This window comes from Delphinus delphis, chromosome 11, assembly GCF_949987515.2.
Source record: "Delphinus delphis chromosome 11, mDelDel1.2, whole genome shotgun sequence".
Taxonomy (NCBI): domain Eukaryota; kingdom Metazoa; phylum Chordata; class Mammalia; order Artiodactyla; family Delphinidae; genus Delphinus; species Delphinus delphis.
Window position 1 is genome coordinate 23658350 of NC_082693.1, and position 21909 is coordinate 23680258.

General features: G+C 33.7%; 1 protein-coding gene across 11 annotated transcripts in view; it reads left to right on the forward strand.

The window, feature by feature from the left end:
- CCDC91 (coiled-coil domain containing 91) overlaps positions 1-21909 on the forward strand; it is a 416368-nt gene that overhangs the window by 116548 nt on the left and 277911 nt on the right. For all 11 annotated transcript variants that reach the window (XR_009521176.1, XM_060024524.1, XM_060024515.1 and 8 more), the window contains 2 exons: positions 20352-20512; positions 21433-21636. Coding sequence is in view for 10 of the 11 variants with exons in the window: in XM_060024524.1 (XP_059880507.1) it covers positions 20352-20512; positions 21433-21636 (365 nt within the window). In the remaining variant the exon portion in view is untranslated. The remainder of the gene's footprint in view (positions 1-20351; positions 20513-21432; positions 21637-21909) is intronic.

Sequence of the window (21909 nt, forward strand, 5' to 3'; positions counted from 1 at the left end):
TTGACTGTCCTTTAGTCTGATTAATTACAGATGTACTTTTCATTTCACTATGCTTTTCTTCATCATTGTCTAAGCTGATACAAAACCTATCCATTGTTTATAATTTCAGTTTTCTTTCTTCCTTCCTTTCTCTATCTCTTCCCTTCTTCCTTCCTTTCTCTAGCTCTTCCCTTCTTCCTTCCTTTCTCTAGCTCTTCCCTTCTTCCTTCCTTTCTTCCTTCCCTCCTCCCTCCCTCCCTTCCCTGCTTCCTCCCTCCCTCCCTCCCCTCCTACCTTCCTCTCCTCCCTCCCTCCCTTCTTCCCTCCCTCCCCTCCCTCCTGATAGCTCCTGCTGTGTTTAAATTTCTAAAAAAGAGAATATAATGGCATCCACTTTGGGTTTTGGCATATGGCTTTAGATATATATCTCTAAGAATATGTTGCTATCCTAAGTTTCTTTTTAATAGTATATTCATCATATACTACTGGAACAGTAGTTCCAGGATTTTTTTAATAAAAAATTCTTTACCCATGTATTCTACTTCTTGATGCCTGGTCTTTGCTAATTTCACTGAAAGTAAAAAAAAAAAAATATTGACATGAAAAATTAAGCAAATGGGCTAGATTCTAACAATTAGTGTGTACATTTGTATATTTTAATGTATTTCAGTCTTGTATCATCACTGTAATATATTTGCTATGGCCTAATTAAATATGATGATGTCAAATGTGCTTGTATTAAATTTTTTTTCTTAGATCCATGAACTATAGAAATCATAAATCTATATCCCTTGATTATTTAAGAACATTTGGTATCTTTATATTAATTGAATATTTTATATATGCATATCTATATATATATAGATATATGATTCTTACAATCTTTGAGTTACATTTCTTTAGAAAGAGAACGTATTGTTATTGGTCAAAAAGGTACTGTTTAGAGTTTAAACCTGACGTCATTTTGGATTCATTGGGTGTAAACCAAAGAGATATACTTGTTTCCTAGGTTCTCTTATGGTTAAAGTAAACTTAAATAGGCAATCATACTTAACAAGTGTATAATGAAAATAACTAGTATCTTCTTTCTCTTGATGCGATGGATATGAATATATGATTTTTTTACCTCTGGAAAATAGTTCACATTTTCATGTTTCTCTTGTACACATTTGTATAGTTCTTTGTGTAGCTCATAAAGTGGTAAACAGCTGGGCTGAGGGATAGACTGTAATTTTTGCTTTACTTAGAGTGCTAAGTCCATCTCTTAGGTTTTTGAGCCTGAATCAGTCTTCTTGGGGCAACTGGATTTTAAAGTTTTCATAGAAGGGCAGTGTTTTTAGAAGGAAGTATAGAAGTTTGGTCAAATTTGGTTTAGAAAAGCTCTTCATTGTTTTGCTTATTGAAAATATTAGCTAAGACTTCTTTGTAGATTAAAAAGAATCTTACATAAGAGTCCATACTATAAACTTTCCTGCATTTGTCTGTTGAAATTTTTATGTATATTTTTATAGCTTAATATATAGTTATTGCATGTGTAATTTAGAGAAATTTCAGCTTTTTGTTTTTAGATTTTAATGTTATAATTATATTTTACTTATTTGCTAAGATTTACAGGAAATTGACTTTCAAAGATATGCTATTAGTTTTCCTAAAGGCTAATTGAAGCCATATTTTATAAGCTCATAGCATATACTGATATATGTACAGATTTGGTAAGTAATATAAACATTTCTATGTAAGACCATGTAAAGTATACATTAACATTAATAAATGTTTTGGAACTAAAAAAGCCTTATGTTCAACTATATTTTTATAAGAAGAAGCCGCAAACTCACTTTCTTCATAGTAATTGAAAATTTTAGAGATTTATAAATGACTTACTATGATAAAGGGAATTTCTAATATTCATCATAAGTACTATATATACCATGTCAGTTAAGTTGGAGATTTTTTTTAATGGAGTAATCTGTTTCTGGTATGACAGATGCTCTTTATTTTAGCTTTGTCTTGAAATGACATTGCCTTTTCGTTAATCCAGTTATTTAACTTCAGCAAAAGCTGAGCACAACTGCATTGGTCAGTGCTATTGGCCAAATTCTTCTGGTTAACGCATCAGCCTCTTTGCCGTTTTCACTTCTATCAAACTAGCTCAGATTTATACAACATCTCATCTGAGCTATTATAAATATTGTCTTAACTGTCCCCTTTCTCTTATAATTCATCTTATACATGGTGTCCAGAAGTTTTTATATAGTGGCATTCAAAACCTCTAAGTTCTTTTGTCTCACTTTCAAGGTCCATTATCTGGTAGGCCTGACTATGTTGACTTTTCACTCACTGTCACCCTTGACATACCAGTGGTCCAGTAAAACAGAAATTATTTGCTCTTCTCAGCACATTTTCCCAATGTATTGCTCCCTCAGTTCTTTGTTCTAGTTTGGCTTTCCAGCTGAAACATTCCTCTCCATCTCTGCAGGTTCAAATCACACCCTTCCTTCAAGGCCTGGTTTAAATATCTTTTTCTCCACTGAGTTTTCCTCAATCACTTTTTCAACCCCCTCAATTCCTGCCAAATGTGGAAGTGACCTTTCTTTTCTGTTAATTACTGTTTTGTTTTATCTGTGGATTTTTCTGTTAAGTATTCTCTTTAAGGTTGATGGTTATGGTGTTGTGTACCCCAGGTTCTTTCCTACTTCTCTAAACCTTCCTCTTGGCTTCTTTACTTTATTATTATCTTTTCTCTCCCTTCCTCTTAAAAATTGTTTTCTAGGGTTTTATCCTTGACTTTTTCGTTTTTTCACTGATGAAACCTTTTAAGTGAGGATATCCAAGTTTGTGCCTTTACTCTTGCCCTTCTTTAGAGCTTCAGACTTATATTTTCAACTGGTCTATCTGACCTTGCTGGCTCCATATGTACCTTAAAGTTGGCATGTCTGTAACATAACCTATCTCCCCTTTTACTTCTTCAAAGCTGCACCCTTCTCTTTTTTTTTCTCACTTAATAAAATCACCATTCATTCATGTGCACAAGCCAGATATAATTATGCTATTCAAAAGTCTTTTTCTGCATCTATTGAGATGATCATATGGTTTTTATCCTTCAATTTGTTAATATGGTATAGCACATTGATTGATTTGTGTATATTGAAGAATCCTTGCATCCCTGGGATAAATCATGGTGTATGATCCTTTTAATGTGTTGTTGGATTCTGTTTGCTAGTATTTTGTTGAGGATTTTTGCATCTATGTTCATCAGTGATACTGGTCTGTAACTTTCTTTTTTTGTAGTATCTTTGTCTAGTTTTGGTATCAGGGTGATGGTGGCCTCATAGAATGTGTTTGGGAGTGTTCCTTCCTCTGCAGTTTTTTGGAAGAGTTTGAGAAGGATGGGTGTTAGCTCTTCTCTAAATGTTTGATAGAATTCACCTGTGAAGCCATCTGGTCCTGGACTTTTGTTTGTTGGAAGATTTTTAATCACAGTTTCAATTTCAGTTCTTGTGATTGGTCTGTTCATATTTTCTGTTTCTTCCTGGTTCAGTCTTGGAAGGTTATACCTTTCTAAGAATTTGTCCATTTCTTCCAGGTTGTCCATTTTATTGGCATAGAGTTGCTTGTAGTAGTCTCTTATGATCCTTTGTATTTCTGCAGTCTCTGTTGTAACTTCTCCTTTTTCATTTCTAATTTTATTGATTTGAGCCTTCTCCCTCTTTTTCTTGATGAGTTTGGCTAATGGTTTATCAATTTTGTTTATCTTCTCAAAGAACCAACTTTTAGTTTTATTGATCTTTGCTATTGTTTTCTTCGTTTCTATTTCATTTATTTCTGCTCTGATCTTTATGATTTCTTTCCTTCTGCTAACTTTGGGTTTTGTTTGTTGTTCTTTCTCTACTTCCTTTAGGTACAAGGTTAGATTGTTTATTTGATACTTTTCTTGTTTCTTGAGGTAGGCTTGTATTGCTATAAACTTCCCTCTTAGAACTGCATTTGCTGCATCCCATAGGTTTTGGATCGTCGTGTTTTCATTGTTATTTGTCTCTAGGTAGTTTTTGATTTCCTCTTTGATTTCTTCAGCCATCTCTTGGTTGTTTAGTAATGTATTGTTTAGCCTCCATGTGTTTGTGTTTTTTACGTTTTTTTCCCTGTAATTTATTTCTCATCTCATAGCGTTGTGGTCAGAAAAGATGTTTGATACGATTTCAATTTTCTTAAATTTACTGAGGCTTGGTTTGTGACCCAAGATGTGATCTATCCTGGAGAATGCTCCATGCGCACTTGAGAAGAAAGTGTAATCTGCTGTTTTTGGATGGAATGTCCTATAAATATCAATTAACTCTATCTGGTCTATTATGTCATTTAAAGCTTCTGTTTTATTATTTATTTTCATTTTAGCTGATCTGTCCATTGGTGTAAGTGAGGTGTTAAAGTCCCCCATTGTTATTGTGTTACTCTTGATTTCCTCTTTTATAGCTGTTAGCAGTTGCCTTATGCATTGAGGTGCTCCTATGTTGGGTGCATATATATTTATAATTGTTATATCTTCTTCTTGGATTGATCCCTTGATCATTATGTAGTGTCCTTCCTTGTCTCTTGTAATGTTCTTTATTTTAAAGTCTATTTTATCTGATATGAGTATTGCTACTCCAGCTTTCTTTTGATTTCTATTTGCATGGAATGTCTTTTTCCAACCCCTCACTTTCAGTCTGTATGTGTCCCTAGGTCTGAAGTGGGTCTCTTGCAGACAGCATATTTATGGGTCTTGTATTTGTATCCATTCAGCGAGCCTGTGTCTTTTGATTGGACCATTTAATCCATTCATGTTTAAGGTAATTATCGATATGTATGTTCCTATGACCATTTTCTTAATTGTTTTGGGTTTGTTTTTGTAGGTCCTTTACTTCTCTTGTGTTTCCTGCCTAGAGAAGTTCCTTTAGCATTTGTTGTAGAGCTGGTTTGGTGGTGCTGAATTCTCTTAGCTTTTGCTTGTCTGTAAAGCTTTTGATTTCTCCATCGAGTCTGAATGAGATCCTTGCTGGGTAGAGTAACCTTGGTTGTACGTTCTTCCCTTTCATTACTTTAAGTGTATCATGACACTCCCTTCTGGCTTGTAGAGTTTCTGCTGAGAAATCAGCTGTTAACCTTATGGGAGTTCCCTTGTATGTTATTTGTCGTTTTTGCCTTGCTGCTTTCAATAATTTTTGTTTGTCTTTAATTTTTGCCAGTTTGATTACTGTGTGTCTCGGTGTGCTTCTCCTTGGGTTTTTCCTGTATGGGACTCGCTGTGCTTTCTGGACTAGGGTGGGTATTTCCTTTCCCATGTTAGGGAAGTTTTCAACTATAATCTCTTCAAATATTTTCTCTGGTCCTTTTTCTCTCTCTTCTCCTTCTGGGATCCCTATAATGCGAATGTTGTTGCGTTTAATGTTGTCCCAGAGGTCTCTTAGGCTGTGTTCATTTCTTTTCATTCTTTTTTCTTTATTCTGTTCCACAGCAGTGAATTCCACCATTCTGTCTTCCAAGTCACTTATCCATTTTTCTGCCTCAGTTATTCTGTTGTTGATTCCTTGTAGTGTAGTTTTCATTTCAATTATTGGATTGTTCATCTCTGTTTGTTTGTTCTTTAATTCTTCCAGGTCTTTGTTAAACATTTCTTGCATCTTCTTGATCTTTGCCTCCATTGTTTTTCCGAGGTCCTGGATCATCTTCACTCTCATTATTCTGAATTCTTTTTCTGGAAGGTTGCCTATCTCCACTTCATTTAGTTGTTTTTCTGGGGTTTTATCTTGTTTCTTCATCTGGTACATAGCCCTCTGCCTTTTCATCTTGTCTTTCTTTCTGTGAATGTGGTTTTTGTTCCACAGGCTGCAGGATTGTAGTTCTTCTTGCTTCTGCTGTCTGCCCTCCGGTGGGAGAGGCTATCTCTCAAAAGTTTTTTTTTTTTTTTTTCATTTTGTTACAGTTAGTTGATTGGGGCCTCTGTAATAACCATATTTCTTTTGAGCTTTTTACTTTTCAGTTATGCTGAAGAACTTGCTGTTCCCTAAATGCATTATGTGAATCCATGATTCTATACCTTTTTTTTTTTAAAATAAATTTATTTATTTTTTGCTCCATGGGCTTTCTCTAATTGTGGCGAGCAGGAGCTACTCTTCATTGCAGTGTGCAGGCTTCTCATCGTGGTGGCTTCTCTTGTTGTGGAGCATGGGCTCTAGGGCGCGTGGGCTTCAGTAGTTGTGGCATGCAGGCTCAGTAGTTGTGGTGCATGAGCTTAGTTGCTCTGCGGCATGTGGAATCTTCCCAGACCAGGGCTTGAACCTGTGTCCCCTGCATTGGCAGGTGGATTCTTAACCACTGTGCCACCAAGATAGTCCCCTATACCTTTTTTTTTTTTTTTTTTTTTTTTGCGGTACGCGGTCCTCTCACTGCTGTGGCCTCTCCCGTTGCAGCTCCGGACACGCAGGCTCAGCGGCCATGGCTCACAGGCCCAGCCGCTCTGAGGCATGTGGGATCTTCCCAAACCGGGGCACGAACCCGTGTCCTCTGCATCGGCAGGCGGACTCTCAATCACTGCACCACCAGGGAAGCCCCCCTATACCTTTTTATATGCTGTTTCATTTACCTAGAAAGTCTTAAAGTAAGAATTATATAGACTTAGTTGTGAACCTCAGCTTCACAATTAATTGCTCTGTGACATTGGCCAAGTTAATAAGCTTTTCAAGTACCTGTTTACTTATCTATAGAATTTTAATGATACATGCACAGAGGAGAGATTGTGAATATGAAGTGGCAATACACACACATACATACACATATACAGGCCTATGTTGTTTTTATTGCACTTTTTAGAAAAATGCATTTTTCACAAATTGAAGATTTGTGGCAACCCTGCATCAAGCAAGTGTGTTAGCACAGTTATTTCAACAGCATTTGCTCACTTTCTGTCTCTCTGTCACACTTCGGTAATCCTTGCAGCATTTCGGACTTTTTCATTATCATCATATTTGTCATAGTAATCTGTGATCAGTGATATTTGTTACTATTGTAATCATTTTGGGGCACCATGAACCACGCTCATATGAGATGGCAGACTTAATCGTTAAATGTCGTGTGTGTCCTGACAGCTCCACCGACAGGCCATTCCCCCATCTCTCTCCCTCTCCTCTGGCCTCCCTAATCCCTGAGACACAACAGTATTGAAAACAATATTGAAATCAGGCCAGGTAATAACCCTACAATGGCCTCTAAGTCTTCAAGTGAAAGAAAGAGTCACAGCTCTCTCACTTTAAATCAAAAGCTAGAAATAATTAAACTTAGTGAGGAAGGGATGTTGAAAGCCGAGATAGGATGGAATCTAGTCCTCTTGAACTACTTAGCCAAGTTGTGAATGCAAAGGAAAAGTTCTTGAAGGAAGTGAAAAGTGCTACTCCAGTGAGCACAGACATGATAAGAAAGTGAAAGTGTCTTATTGTTGATATGGAGGAAGTTGTAGTGGTCTGGAGAGAAGATCAAATCAGCTACAACATTCCTCCAAGCCAAGGCCTAGTCCAGAGCATGGCCTTAACTCTCTTCAGTTCTGTGAAGGCTGAGAGAGGTGAGGAAGCTGCTGAAGAAAAGTTTGAAGTTAGCAGAGGTTGGTTCATGAGGTTGAAGGAAAGAAGCCTTTTCAGTAACATAAATAAGTGCAAGGTGAAGCAGCACGTGCTAATGTAGAAGCTGCAGCAAGTTATCCAGAAGATCTAGCTCAGATAATTCATGAAGGTGGCGACACTAAACAACAGATTTTCACTGTAGACCAAACAGCCTTCTATTGGGAGAGATACCATCGAGGACTTACATTGCTAAAGAGGAGAAGTCATTGCCTGGCTTCAGAGCTTCAAAGGACAGGCTGACTCTGTTTTTAGGGGTAATGCAGCTGGTGACTTTAAGTGGAAGCTGGTGACCTTAAGTGCAAGCTAGTGTTCATTTACCATTCTGAAAATCCTAAGGCCCTTCAGAATTATGCCCGTGCTTTATAAATAGAACAAGACAACCTGGATGACACACAGCACATTTGTTTACAACATAGTTTACATGGGAAAAGGTCAAAATATCAGCATTCATAGGAATTTGGAAGAAGTTGATTCCAACCCTCATGGATGACTTTGAGGTTTTAAAACTTGAGTGGAAGAAGGCACTGCAGATGTGGTGGAAGAAGCAAGAGAAGTAGAATTAGAAGAAGAGCCTGAAGATGTGACTGAATTGTTGCAGTCTCATAATAAAACTTGAAGGGATGAGGTCTTGCTTCTTTTGGTTTAGCAGAGGAAGTGGTTTCTTGAGATGGAATCTGCTCCTGGTGAAGATGCTGTGAAGACTGTTGAATGACAACAAAGGATTTAGAATATTACATAAACTGAGTTGGTAAAGTAACAGCAGGGTTTGAGAGGATTGACTCCAATTTTGGAAGAAGTTCTGCTGTGGGTCAGATGCTATCAAACAGCATTGCATGCTACAGAGAAAAACTAGACAACACATAATTTATTTATCAGGTTCATGTTTTTAATCCATGAGCACTGTTGCCTGGTAACAAGGATGACCTTCTACCTCATCATATTTCCAACTACACACTTTGACTCAAAACTACCAGATCATAAGGGGCATCAGATTCACTTATAAGATAGAAACATAGCATATGCCCTCAACCCAAGTCACAGCTCATATGCAAGTAAACAAGGTCTTCACACACAGGTGAGAGTGAGGCCCACCTTGGCTATCCATATACTCTGCAAGAATTGTTGTTTCTCTTGAAACGACTTTATAGGCACAGCTAACGACTTTATAGGCACACACATATATGATAGCCAGAATAGTAGCTTCTGTTGTTGATATCATGTTAAGTATATACTTCATTGAGGATATTAGTTTTATTAAATTTTTAAGTTTTCATCTTTTTTTTACTCTATGCTTTTACTCTTAGGTGGTCTGTATTTTGCTTCCTTGTTTTGTAGTTTTCGTTGTTCGTTTACATACTAGAAAACACACAAACCCCAAACCCTACATGATTTTAACTTGTATTTTTAATCATTTTGGAGTAGAGACTGAGCCTTGGAAGCATATTGACATTAATTCTGATCCTAGAAATCTTCTAGCTGTGAGGTCAGGGACATACTAATTAAACCTGTGATCTTAGGCTCTTCATTTATAAAATGGTTATTATTTTAAGGATCTAATCAGTTGACACATACAAAATATTTTGCCCAATACCTGGCGTTAAGTATGTATGCAGTCAATGACAGTTCTCTCCCCTTTCTTCATTTCACTTAGTTTAACAGAAACTTGAGCTACTGCTTTTGGTCATGTAGAAGAAAAATGTTTTTTTTAGTGAAACTATCCATTGTCTACGTTCAGCATAAGTTTCAGGGTTATCTGATTCTAGCCCTGTCCATTGTCTTTGGGGTATTTTATTTTTACAGCTCTTTATATGTTTAGTTAACTGATAGACATGTAAATTCTGTTATGTCTAGTAGAATTTCGATGGACTTCCTTCTCCTCTTTGGAAAAAAATAGTTTCACTTCTGGTTGCAATTCATTTCAGCATTCTTTTACCTCCCATCAATTTGTGCTATTTTGACTTTTCCTTTGAAATGGTTATAACATTTGCCTGGTTCCCTCATTGTATGAGTAGAGTGAAATCTTTCCCATGTATTCACTTTATATCTCTATGAGAGTCAAATTTTACCCTTTGTCTTAGAAAATTATCTTTCTTTATTATATTTAGATATTAATATACACTATTTCCAAGAAATGTCTAAATAAATTCTCCAGAGTAGATTAGTTTATTAAACACCTAGTATGTGCAGCATACTAGTGTTTTATTTTAATCATTTGATATTTGAGATGTTCCAACAGTGATGTCAACTTTACAAACAATGGCAAGTCTTACTATAAATATTTAACCACTAAGGATTCATTTATTTATTATTTTAGTACCAATGTGATATTCTCAGGGTAGATTTTCCAATGTAAAAGATTTGTGTTGTATCTTTCATCGCATAGTGTCTTGAATATAGTAGTACTCTACAATTGTGTTTTGAATGAGTGTATAGATAAATAAAGGAGTCCCAAAAAGACCACAAATACTTTTTCCCCCTGAGGTGTCTCATCATGTTGTAATGAGTAGAATAAAGCTTTAAGTTTCTTTTTTATTTTTTATTGAGGTATAATTAACATATTATATTAGTTTCATGCTTATAACATAATGATGTAATATTTGTATATATAGCAAAAGTGATCACAATAAAATCAAGTTAACATCATCATACATAGTTATACATTTTTTTTTCTTGTGATGAGAACCTTTAAGATCTACTCTCTTAGCAACTTTCAAATATACCATACAGTATTATTAACTATAGTCACAATGCTGTACATTATATCCCCATGATTATTTATTTTATAACTTGAAATTTCTACCTTTTGAACCCCTTCACCCACTTTGTCCACCCCTGCCCTCTGCTTCTCTCTATCCATGTGCTTATTTGTTTGTTTTTAGGTTCCATACATAAGTGAGAGCATAAGGTATTTGTCTTTGTTTGACTTGTTTCACTTACTATAATGCCCTCAAGATACATCCATGTTGTTGCAAATGGCAAGATTTCCTTCTTTTTTATGGCTGAATAATATTCCATTGTGTGTGTGTGTATTATGTTTTCTTTATCCATTCATCCATTGATGGACACTAAGTTTGTTTTTGTTGCTTCGATATTATAAATAATGCTGCAGTGAACATGGGGTGTATATATCTTTTTGAGTTAGTATTTTTGTTTTCTTTGGGTAAATACCCAGAAGTAGAATTGCTGGATCATACAGTAGTTCTATTCTTAATGTTTTGAGAAACTTCCATACTCTATTCCATAGTGTCTGCATCAATTTACATTTCCTCCAGTGGTTCACAAGGGTCCCCTTTTCTTCCTATCCTCACGAACACTTGTTATTTCTTGTATTTTTGATAGTAACCATTGTAACAGGTGATATCTCATTGCAGTTTTGATTTGCATTTCCTTAACGATTAGTGATGTTGAGCACCTTTTGGACATACAGATGGCCAGTGTGCCTATTGACCATCTGTATGTCTTCATTGGGAAAATATCTATTCAGATCCTCTACCCATTTTTTAATCAGATTTTTCTTTTTTTGCTGTTGAGTTATATGAGTTCTTTATGTATTTTAGATATTAAGCCCTTTTGAGATATATGATTTGCAAATATTTTCTCCCATTTAGTAGGTTTTAGTTTGATGTAGTCCCACTTGGTTATTTTTGCTTTAGTTGCCTTTGCTTTTGTTATCTAAAAGAAGTAATAAGAATCCAGTTTCCATAGACTGAGGAACCAAAAACTGCTTTACCATATCACTTTAACATATTACTTTAAGTTGTGGTAGCATTTTTTTCTTCCTCTTGGGAAATTGCTTAGAACTTGCCTATGTTTGCCTATGAGCAAGAGATTAAAAAAAGGAAAATCTCACATTTTAGATAGTAACTTGGCCTAAAGATATATGATTTTGAAATATTTCTTCCATATTCTTTAAACTTATTAAACTCATTATACAATGCTGTCTATATTTTGTTAGTTCCTGTTTTTATTTATTTTTTGGGGTGCTGTGGGATTTTCTTCCTGGTATGATAATAAAGAAGCAGTGGTGATTTAAATAGCACAGTTTTTTCTTTTCCTGTTCAAAAATTATATTTATATCATATGATTTTTTGTTGACCATGCCAGCAATGGATTATGAGGACTTTCCCTCTACCTGTCTCTTTTAGAAATTAAAACAGTTTCTTTAGTCATTTGTGTAATTCTAAAAATTGCTCACTAAAATTTTTGGTATATAGTGTTGCCTAAACAGCCCTTAGGGAAGCACTATTATTCCTCAAAGAATCAAGTAGAGAGGGAGCCTTTATTTGTAGAATACTCTGGAAAGTAATTAAAAATAACTAAAATGGTGGTAATTTAATCAATCATGTGATCCCTCTTTTATTAAGAATGTGACCATTTCTGTTCCTTATGATCCTGCCTCAATCTTTTTAAAGCTATTATATATTTCTCTTTAAATCTCTAACCTAGGTATACTAGATATGTCTTGAATCCATTGAATTACATTTATCCATTAAATTATTAATCAAAGGGCATTTCCTATGGGGAACCTTTCTTATAAAGAGGTAATACTTTTCTAAACAGCGACCTTTACCCTGTTTTTTGTCAGTTAAAAAAAATTCATTTATTTTGTATTTACTAACAGATCTTCATATTTAGATATACTGTTCAGATCTTCTTCAATTCTTACATATTCTTTGTTTTTCATATAAATGAAAGAATGTTGAAAAAGGGAGCCTGGACTAGGTAAGAGAATCATTAAATGGAAATTAAACATCAAAAATATTTTCTAAGTTAAAAGTTGTAAAAATCATTATCACTGTATTGGTATTCTCCTGTTGAATTAACTATTAACAGACATAAACAGATTTCCTTGGGTATAGTTAAAAGTACATGGATATTTTCACCTGTTTCTTGTTTAGACTTTATAAGAGTTACTATGCTTATGTAAACAAAGCAGAGTTGACCACAGGCAGAATTACTGGAAAAAAAATTGCATACTATTTGGAAACTTGGTGCTTCTTTGTTTGTGTGGTGTTCTGACTTAGTGTGCTTTTTTTGTGTTTTAGAAGAGGTCTGTCAATGAAAAATGATATGCCCAGTGACTATGCTAATTACCATTACAAAGTTAGAGGTGAAGAAGTGCCCTTCAGTGCACTTTTAGTTAGCTTTAAAACTCTAAAGGAAGGAACATATGATGACCTTGTATCCTCTAAGTCTTAGAAAACCAAGGATTTCACATTTGAAATGAAGCAAATTGTGTCTGTACACTTGCTTAAGACTAAAAGCAAGCAAAGAAACAAAATACCCAAAGAAACAAAATTTTGTAGATTTCTACTTCTTAAAAAGTGTTGGCTAAATTTTTACAGAAATTGGTGCTGTTGGGTATGCTTGATCTTCTGAATTTAAAGATTTTTGGGCATAGACTGACACCAGTCAACTTTTAATAGACCAAAGAATACTGTAGCAGTTTGAAACATTAAAAATTGTAATTTCTCTTCTAGATGAGAAGATAATTATATTTTACATATTGAATTTGTAATTTTCATTATTAAGCTTAAAAATTCCCATTGTTAAACAAACATGTATAAACATGTATACCATCTTTATTACTAAATTATATTTAGGGTATGTATATGTAGACAGTATTTATGAATGTGGATTTTCTTTTTTTGGGTGAGTTACTGTTATTGGATAGTGTGACTTCTAGCATAGAGAAAAACTTTAGAGGCTTAACTGAAAAATCTAGTTTCCATTTAGGGGATACTACATTTATATGTTCTCTTTTCTTTCACAGCATTACTCATTTGTTTTCTCATTTTATTTTTAAAATAGGATGTGAATTATAATATGTTCAGTGAACCTTTATATTACCAAATTTAAAAAAATTCCTGAAAATTTCACTAATGTCTCATAAGTTGAAAGTACATGTAAATTCCAGGCATTTTAGGTTCAACTTCCCTTATGTCTGAAATAAGTTTTGATATGATTAAGGCTTGTACCTCCAAATCTAATATTTACTGGTCTGTTGCAGATTCTTGATATCTTTTCACAAAAGCATCATTTCTTTGAGTACACTGGTTGGTCCCTATTAGTATTTAGTTTGGATTAGACTTTTTTCCTCTCTTATTTACCCAGAGCAGATTTTGATCAGTGGGATAGTATAGCTCCTGGAGTTTGAGTACTACAACCAGGAAGGGCAATGAAACAAGAGGTCTTCAGAATTATATTTTTAAGCATGTATATTTTTTTCTTTGTTATATTTAAAAATTTGCCTCATGAATCTACTATTTAACTTAGGAACCAGAACATGACCAGCTCTAATAATCCTATTCTGTCCTATCCTTGTGTTTTCCCCCAGAGGGAACCTCTGGCTTAAATTTTTGTTATAGTTTCCTTGCTTTTGTAAAAAAAAAAATTTGTTGTATATGTGTGTATATATATATGTATATCTCTAAAGAGTTTTTCTTGTTTATGTGCCTTATAAAAATGGGTTAATACTGTGCAACCACACCTGCAGTTTTCTTTTTTTCACCCAAATTTATGTTTTCAGGACTTACCCGTGTTGTTGCATATACATATATTTCTTTTACTTACACTGGTATAAAATATTCTAATTTATTAATTAGAATATTATTAACATTCCCACAGCTCATTTAATCATTTGACTGTCAGCAGGTATTCAGGTGTTGTCACTTATTTGCTGTTATGAACATTCCTGCTAGGAGTATTCTTACACATGTTTTCAGTGATACCAAGTCTGTATTCAGCAGCTTTGCATAGGGGAGACTTTTGTTGAGACAAGCTATTTTCCCCCTCATGAGTGATTTCTTTTCTATTTTTCTTTTTTGCTCATTCCTCTTGACTTTTTAATTTTGATTTACAGAAAAGCTACAAGAAATAGACAAATAATTCCTATGTACCCTTCATCCACTTTCTTCAAATGTTAACATTTTATAATGTTTGCTTTATCTTTATTCTTTCCCTCCTCCTCATTCTCTCCCTCCTCCTCATTCTCTCCTTTTTTCTTCCCTTTCCTCTTCTGCTTCTCATTATTTATTTAGTGTTCTTTTTGTTCTTTTCCTGAGGCAATATAGCCAAAATACTGCGTTCCAAAGTAACCTAGGTTGGTTCCTGCCCGTCACCCTCCACCCCCATTCCTTAGTTAATGTGATTATATTATTTATTTGAAATATGGTTCAATTGCTGTTCTTCATATTCCATTTCAGGATTCGATTCTCCTATTCCCCTGCCTCTTGATTTCAGTTTTATTTTATTGAGTATGTGAAACACTAACTTGGTTCCAAAACTCAGAACCATATTACAAAACTACACTCAGAGAAGAGATACATCCCACAATTCATTTCTTCTGTCTTTCCACTTCATTCTACCTCTCCTCCACCTATCAGTCTCTAGTTTTGGCTTCATCCTTCCTATGTTTCCTTTATAACAAACAAGTAGATGCATGCGTCTGTGTCTTTTCATGTATTTAAGGGCTATTTGTATATTTTCTTTTTGGTGAATTGTCTGTTCACATTTTTTTCCTGTTATTCTATAGGCATATTTTTCAGTCTTTTTCCCCCCAAGTTTTAAATGTTCTTTATATACTAGGAATATTAGTCCTTATCTGTGATATATATTAACATATCTTTTTTTTTTAGTTTGTCAGTTGTTTTTTGATTTTATTTAAGATACTTTTTGACAGACAAAATGTTTTTATGTATTCTGTAGTCAGATTTGTCAGTCTTTTCTTTTACTGTGTCTGGAATTGAGTCATAGTTAGAAAGGCGTTTCTTATACCCAAGATAATGTACTTACATGATCTCATATTTTTGTTTATACTTATATGGCTTATTTTTTAATCCAGTTGTAGCTTTTTTTTTGGTTTGTTATTAATGTGAGATATGAGTCTAATTTCAGATTTTTCCAAATGGCTAATCAGTTGTTAAGGCACTGTTTATTAACAAGCCCATCTTTACCTCAGTAATTTGAAATACCACTTTTGTCATATACTTAAGTTTCACGTATACATGGCTCTACTTCTGGACTTTCTGGTATACTCTTCTGATGTGTTTATTGCTGTACCAAATAAATACACTGTTTTAATTATAAAGGGTTTATTGTTTGTTTTAACATAATTTATTACAGTATATCTTAATAAGGTTAGTAGTATGTTTTACTATAGTTTAATTTAGTTTATTTGAATAAGAGGGGTGAGTATCCTCCTTATACTTTTTCTTTTTTACATTTTTGCATTTTACTTTTTCCATGTGATATTTAATGTCCATTTGTCTAGCTCCATTATAAAAAAAGCTTATTTACTTTTATTGGAATTTTATTAGGCCTATACATTAACTAAGGGAGGATTGGCATCTTTATGATGTTTAGTTGCCCTACCTATCCAATTACAAGGGTCTTTACCTTTGTTCAGGTCTACCATTGAGTCTTTCAGAAATGTTTCAAAGGTTTCCTCATGTTTCTTGCTAAATTTATTCTTAAGTATTTTATCTTCTTTGTTGCTATGGAAAATAATATTTTTGCTACCATTATATCTTCTAAATTGTTATTGTTTTTACATATGAATGCTATTGATTTCTGTTCATTAAGTTAATATCCTGCTACTTTACTGAATGTGTTTATTGTTTGAGTTAGTAGGAACATGAGGTGTAGTTTTCCTCCTTTTCTTATTTTTATGCTTCCATTTAATTTCTCTTGTCTAACCACATTGCTTTAGTGAGTGCAGTGTTAAGTGGTATGGAGATAGTAGGCATCCTTATATTATTCCTGATCTTAGAGGAAACACCTATAGATTTTTTTCATTAATTAACATGAATATTAATTTTAATTAATTAATTAACATTAATTAACTTTAGGAGTGAGATCTGTATGTTTTATCTTAAGAAAGAATGCATCAATTTCTATTTCTTTGAGTGTGGTGCTTTTTTTTAACAGATACAGGTGTTTGATTTTTATCAAAAGCATTTTCAGCCTTAGAGCTAGTTATGCTATTTTTCTCTTTTAAGTCTATTAATGTGGAATGTTATATTAATGAATTCCCTAATAGTGAGCCAACCTTGCATTCCTGGAACAAACCTGACTCATTCATTGCATATCATTTTCTCAATATGGTGTTAGATTTTGTTTACTAATATTTTATTTAGAACTTTTACCTAATTATTTTTAAGCAATACTCTAAAAATCTTTAATTGTTCTGTTTTTGTATTGTCTTTATCAGGCTTAGCTATCAATGTTATGTTAATGTTATGTAATGCTAATGAAGGTTCCCTTCATTTTCAATGCTCTGTAATAATTTTAGAGCATTGGGATTATTCATTTTTCGAATTCTTGTTGGAAATCCTCTTGAAATGCTTTATCTATAGGGTAGTTGCCTCATAATTTTATTTTTTCCCCAAGGAAATTATATATTTTTAAAGAATTTTTTAGCTTTAATCCAATCAACTTTTATAAACTGTGTTTCTGTGGAGAATTGCCCATTTTATCTAGATTTTTCAAACCTATTTACTTAGAAGTCTGTAGAGGATTTATGATTAAAAAAATTCTTCTGTTTTAATTATTATGTTACTCTTGTCACTTAATTTATCTATTTGTACCTTTCTCCTTTTATTGTTAATAAATTACTGTTTTATTTGATTTTCTTAGAAATTCAGGATTTTGATTAATTAGATCTGCTTTATTTTCATAATCTTTGACATCTGCATTATCTTTATTATTTTTTAATGTGCTTTTAAAGTTTTCTGTGTTATTCGTATTTTAGTTTATGAGATGGAAATTTAATTCATTTTTTAGATTGAAGTGTTCAAGGATCTAGATTTTTTCTAAACTGCTTTAAATGTATCCCATAGATATGTAATGTTTTCATTATTATTTCTTAGAAATCTGTAATATCTTGACAGTGGAAAATTAAAATTGTATTGTGATTGGATGGGTAACGGAGTAGGTGAAAAGATTCCTGGAAAAGTTTGTTGGTATTATTTCACCACTTTCATTAGAGGAAACTGTGGCTTAGAGGGGTTTGTGTAATTTGCTGCATAACAAGTAAGTTGTTATTGTTCAAATTTGAATCCATTTCTGATTCCACAGCTATGGCTTTTACTTAGGCAGTAATATTGTGAGGTCACGGAGGTACTGAACAGTATGGCATAATCAGGGAACTGTAAGTAGTACAGTGTGACTGGAGTGAAGCTGGCACTTAGTGGTATCATTTCTGGCTTGGGCAAATAGTTCATTGAGATACCATTAACATGAAGCAAAGCAGGTTTATGTAAGATGATGGGTAAGTCTGAGGAATGTACGAGACAGCTAAATGGACTGTCTGGTAGTTAGGTGAGCATATGGATCTGGAGGTCTGTAGAGTGGTTTGTGCTAGAAATGTGAATTTTGGTGTCATTAGCTTATAGGTGATAATTTAAATAGTGGGTTCTGAAAGTGGTAAGAATAATGTGAACACTGAGAAGATCAGAGGGTGTAGGAAACAATGAAATTAAGACTGAGTGGAAAAGAGCCTGAAAAGGAAACAAGAAAAAAAAAGTTAAAATGTTAGGAGGAATTTAAGATATAGTGGCTTACAGGTGCCAAGGGAAGAGTTTCAGGGAAAAGGGAGAGTCATTAGTATTATGTGCTCTGGAGAACTAAAGGAAGATAAAATAAGAAGTGTTCATTTGACTTAATAATACCTGAAAGGAAAATTAATATCATAAAAAGTGGGTCTAGTGGCATGATGAGGGTTGGGTGAGGAAGAAGCAAATGGAGACAAGAAATCTGGTTAAGAAGGGAAAGTATGATAGTGGTAACTAGTGGGAAGTGTGAGGGTGAGGGGGCCTCCTCCCACTCCCTACTTTCCTCCCTCAGCCTCTCCCTTTGCCTTCCCCTTATTTATCTCTTTTCTTTCCTTTCTCTCCCTTCCTTCCTTTATTCTAGCCTCTTTCCCTCTTTCTTTTCTTAATATGGCATACTTGAACATGTAATGTTACAGAATGAGAATTTAACTCATGACAACATGACATCTTGTCTTAGATTATGGCTATAAATGTGAATAACACAAAGAGATGTTAAAATGTTCAGGTGGTGGGTCAGAATGATATTTTTAAGGGTTTCTTGAACATAGGATCATAGTCACACATACCCTTTATGCCTGGAAGTAAAACATACTTGTCCAACAAATTTTAACAATCTTTGAAATAATGATGAAAATAATTTCAGCACAATGCTAAAAGCTTTACATATTTTAGTCATTTAAAACCTCATCAGCACCTCTATGCTAGTTTTACAGATGAGGAAACTGAAGGAGTTAAGTAAACTTGCCAGATGTTGTACACTTGCTTTGGCAATATGATTTCAGAGTCTGTGCTCTAATCATAAGGCTGTATTCCTCTTCACTATACTATAGTACTTTAAAAACTAATTAGTAATATTTTTAGTATAATTGTAATTTAGAATTAGAATATTTTGACATTTTAGGGAAATCTGTTAGCATATAGAATAGTGAAGATTAGCAAAAATTTCTGAAAAAGATATGTAAAGTACAAACACGGGTTGAAATTCCCGTTTTCTGTATTTTAGTTAAAATAGTGAAATGCTTGTGGGAGAAGCTACAATACCTTATCCAGTATGGCACATAGTATTTGAAAAACACAATACTGCTACACAATGAAAGTGTATATAAGATAATTAAATAATCCTATATGGTACCAATAAAAAATTGATACATTCCTTAGTTTGTTAATACCTCATGACCTTATAAATGTCTTTCTTTAGGGAAAAATGCAATTTCCATTGTGAGCTGCCTTCCAGAATTTATGGTAGAACTTCACTGACGTTGCTACTGATGCCAATGTGGAATAAAGGTCTTTATAATTTAGAAAGTCAAAACGTATAAATGAATTACTGTTAAAAATGATTTAGTTACTCTTCTTAAACTTTAAAACACACAATACAAATGCATTTGAATTTTTAGAAAGAACGTTTGAAAATAAAGTAATATCTGTTTATTTTGCCATCATCAATATTTTTGTCTTATTTCATGTTTGGAATTGGCTTTCCTTTTGTGACCTTTGTACTTGAACCCTAATCACAATCTAATAATATTTTGATGCGAAACTGATTACAGAGTTGCATTTCAACATTATTTTTATGTGGAAACAACTAAAATTGACTTTAACATGAAAAATCTTTTGCTGTTGTAAAAGAAGAAATTAACACAGAGACAGTGGATTAGCTATTTTAACGTCATTGTTCTTCCCCTTAGCTCACTTTATTGTCATAAGTATTTCATTTGACTTCCCTCCTGGGTCATAAGGTCACTGAGTACATGGATGCGTGTCCTGCTCATTGCTGTCTCCTCAGTACCTAGTGCCTGTGTTTGGCACTGGTAGGCATGCTAGTGCTTTTTCTTAACTAATTGAATAGGTAAATAATATATTTGAATAATGTCTCTGAGTTGCAAATGCACCTCTTATGGTAATGTGTGAGTATGTAGACATTAAGACATTATTAAGTTGTTTTGTTTGCTTGGGTCTCACATGGAAATGACCTGTTCAATTTAGAAACACTAGTTTTAGATCTCAGATAAAAATCCCTGAAAAATAGTCATAGAATCCTCATTTTCTATCTCATTGCTTTTACTTTCCTTACCCCTTTTTCTTTCCCTCCCTCTACTCCCTTTCTTCCCTTCAACCTGTTCTTTATTTTCCCTTTAATGATCCTTGTTTTGTTTTGTTTGTTTTCCTTTAGTATCTGGAGTCCATCTTTCTCCAGCCTCTCCTGAGATTGTATTGGACCATGACCACACTTCTCCTTCGGTTGGCTGCCTCTCTTCTGAGCCCATCATTTCATCACCAGAGAATACACATGCAGACAACAGCATTGTCAGTCAAACTTTTCCTAAAGCACAGGTAAAGACAAGCATATTTTTATAGGAACTTTGCCTACTTAAAAAATTGCATACTGATTTAATTGAAGATTTCCTGATTTCCATTTTTTTCCCCCTCCTGTAGATACTCTAACTTTGAGGTTAATATCTAGAATTCTAAAAACTGAATACTATGTTTGTTTTGTGGCACAATTGCAAGGTATTTAAGCAGTGTTAGTTACCAAAATACTGTTTGAAAACCAAATATGTTTTATTAAAGTTGACTTAGTTTTGCATTGCAGATCGTGAACTTCAAAAAGGAAAATAATTACAAAAAAACTATTTCTCTTTTCAGGGAAGCTTACCATATGTTTTCAAGTATTAGAATGTTCATTTCAATTTTAGAATAAGACCAAAAACACAGCGGTCATAGCATTTATTCATTCAAATATTTATCGATTCAGGCCTTGTGCTAGACGCTGGAGTTATTCCAGATTTCCAAAGTGCTGTATACAATCTTGAGTCACCCGTTATCTTTACTAGAAAGTGATGATCAATTAGTGGTTATTGATACATTTTAAAATCTGATTTATAACTTAGTATATAAACAAATTCTGAGTGTGTGTAAATTCAAGAACTGGTATCAGATGTATTTATACTTAATATACACTCTCAAGAAAAAGTTTTAAGTTTTTAATGCTTTGCTTGGAAAATAATAAATGCTTTAAACTCTGAAGTTTACAGAAAATTTTGTTTCTTATTGCAAAGATCAGGTTGTTGTAATAGTTTGAGGTCTTCTGTTGATTTACTTAAAGGGTGAAATAATTTCGGAACCTTTGCTACAACTTAATTTCCAAATGTGGTTTCTGGTGCCCTTTGGATGTTTTCCTTCTTGGTGCAGTGTAAACTTTCCCCTCTTGTGTTTTTTGTTTGTTTGTTTGTTTGTTTGTTAATGTGGTTTAGATTCAGCAATCAGCACACACTCATCTGGATATCTCACTTTTTCCGTTGGGTTTAACTGAGGAGAAAAGTAATGGAACAATTGCTCTTGTGGATGATTCTGAGGATCCTGGAGCCAATGTATCAAACATACAGCTTCAGCAGAAAATTTCAAGTCTGGAGATGAAACTCAAAGTATCTGAAGAAGAAAAACAGAGAATTAAAAAGGTATATTTACATTTGCCTAAAAAATAAATGTTTGAATTGCAGATACTGGAAATATGATATAATCCCAACTTCTGATTAAAAATTCAGCAGTGGAAAAGCTATTATGCTCTTTGGCTGTAGGTTTAAATCAGTCATACAAGCTTATCTCTTACGAAAGTCTTTGATAAGAAATTTCTAGTTTTAAAGGTGTACTTTTAAAGATATGAACATCTTTTACTGGATTTTTTTTTTCACTAATGAATGCTTTCCTTCTGGTTTATTTTTATTTACTTT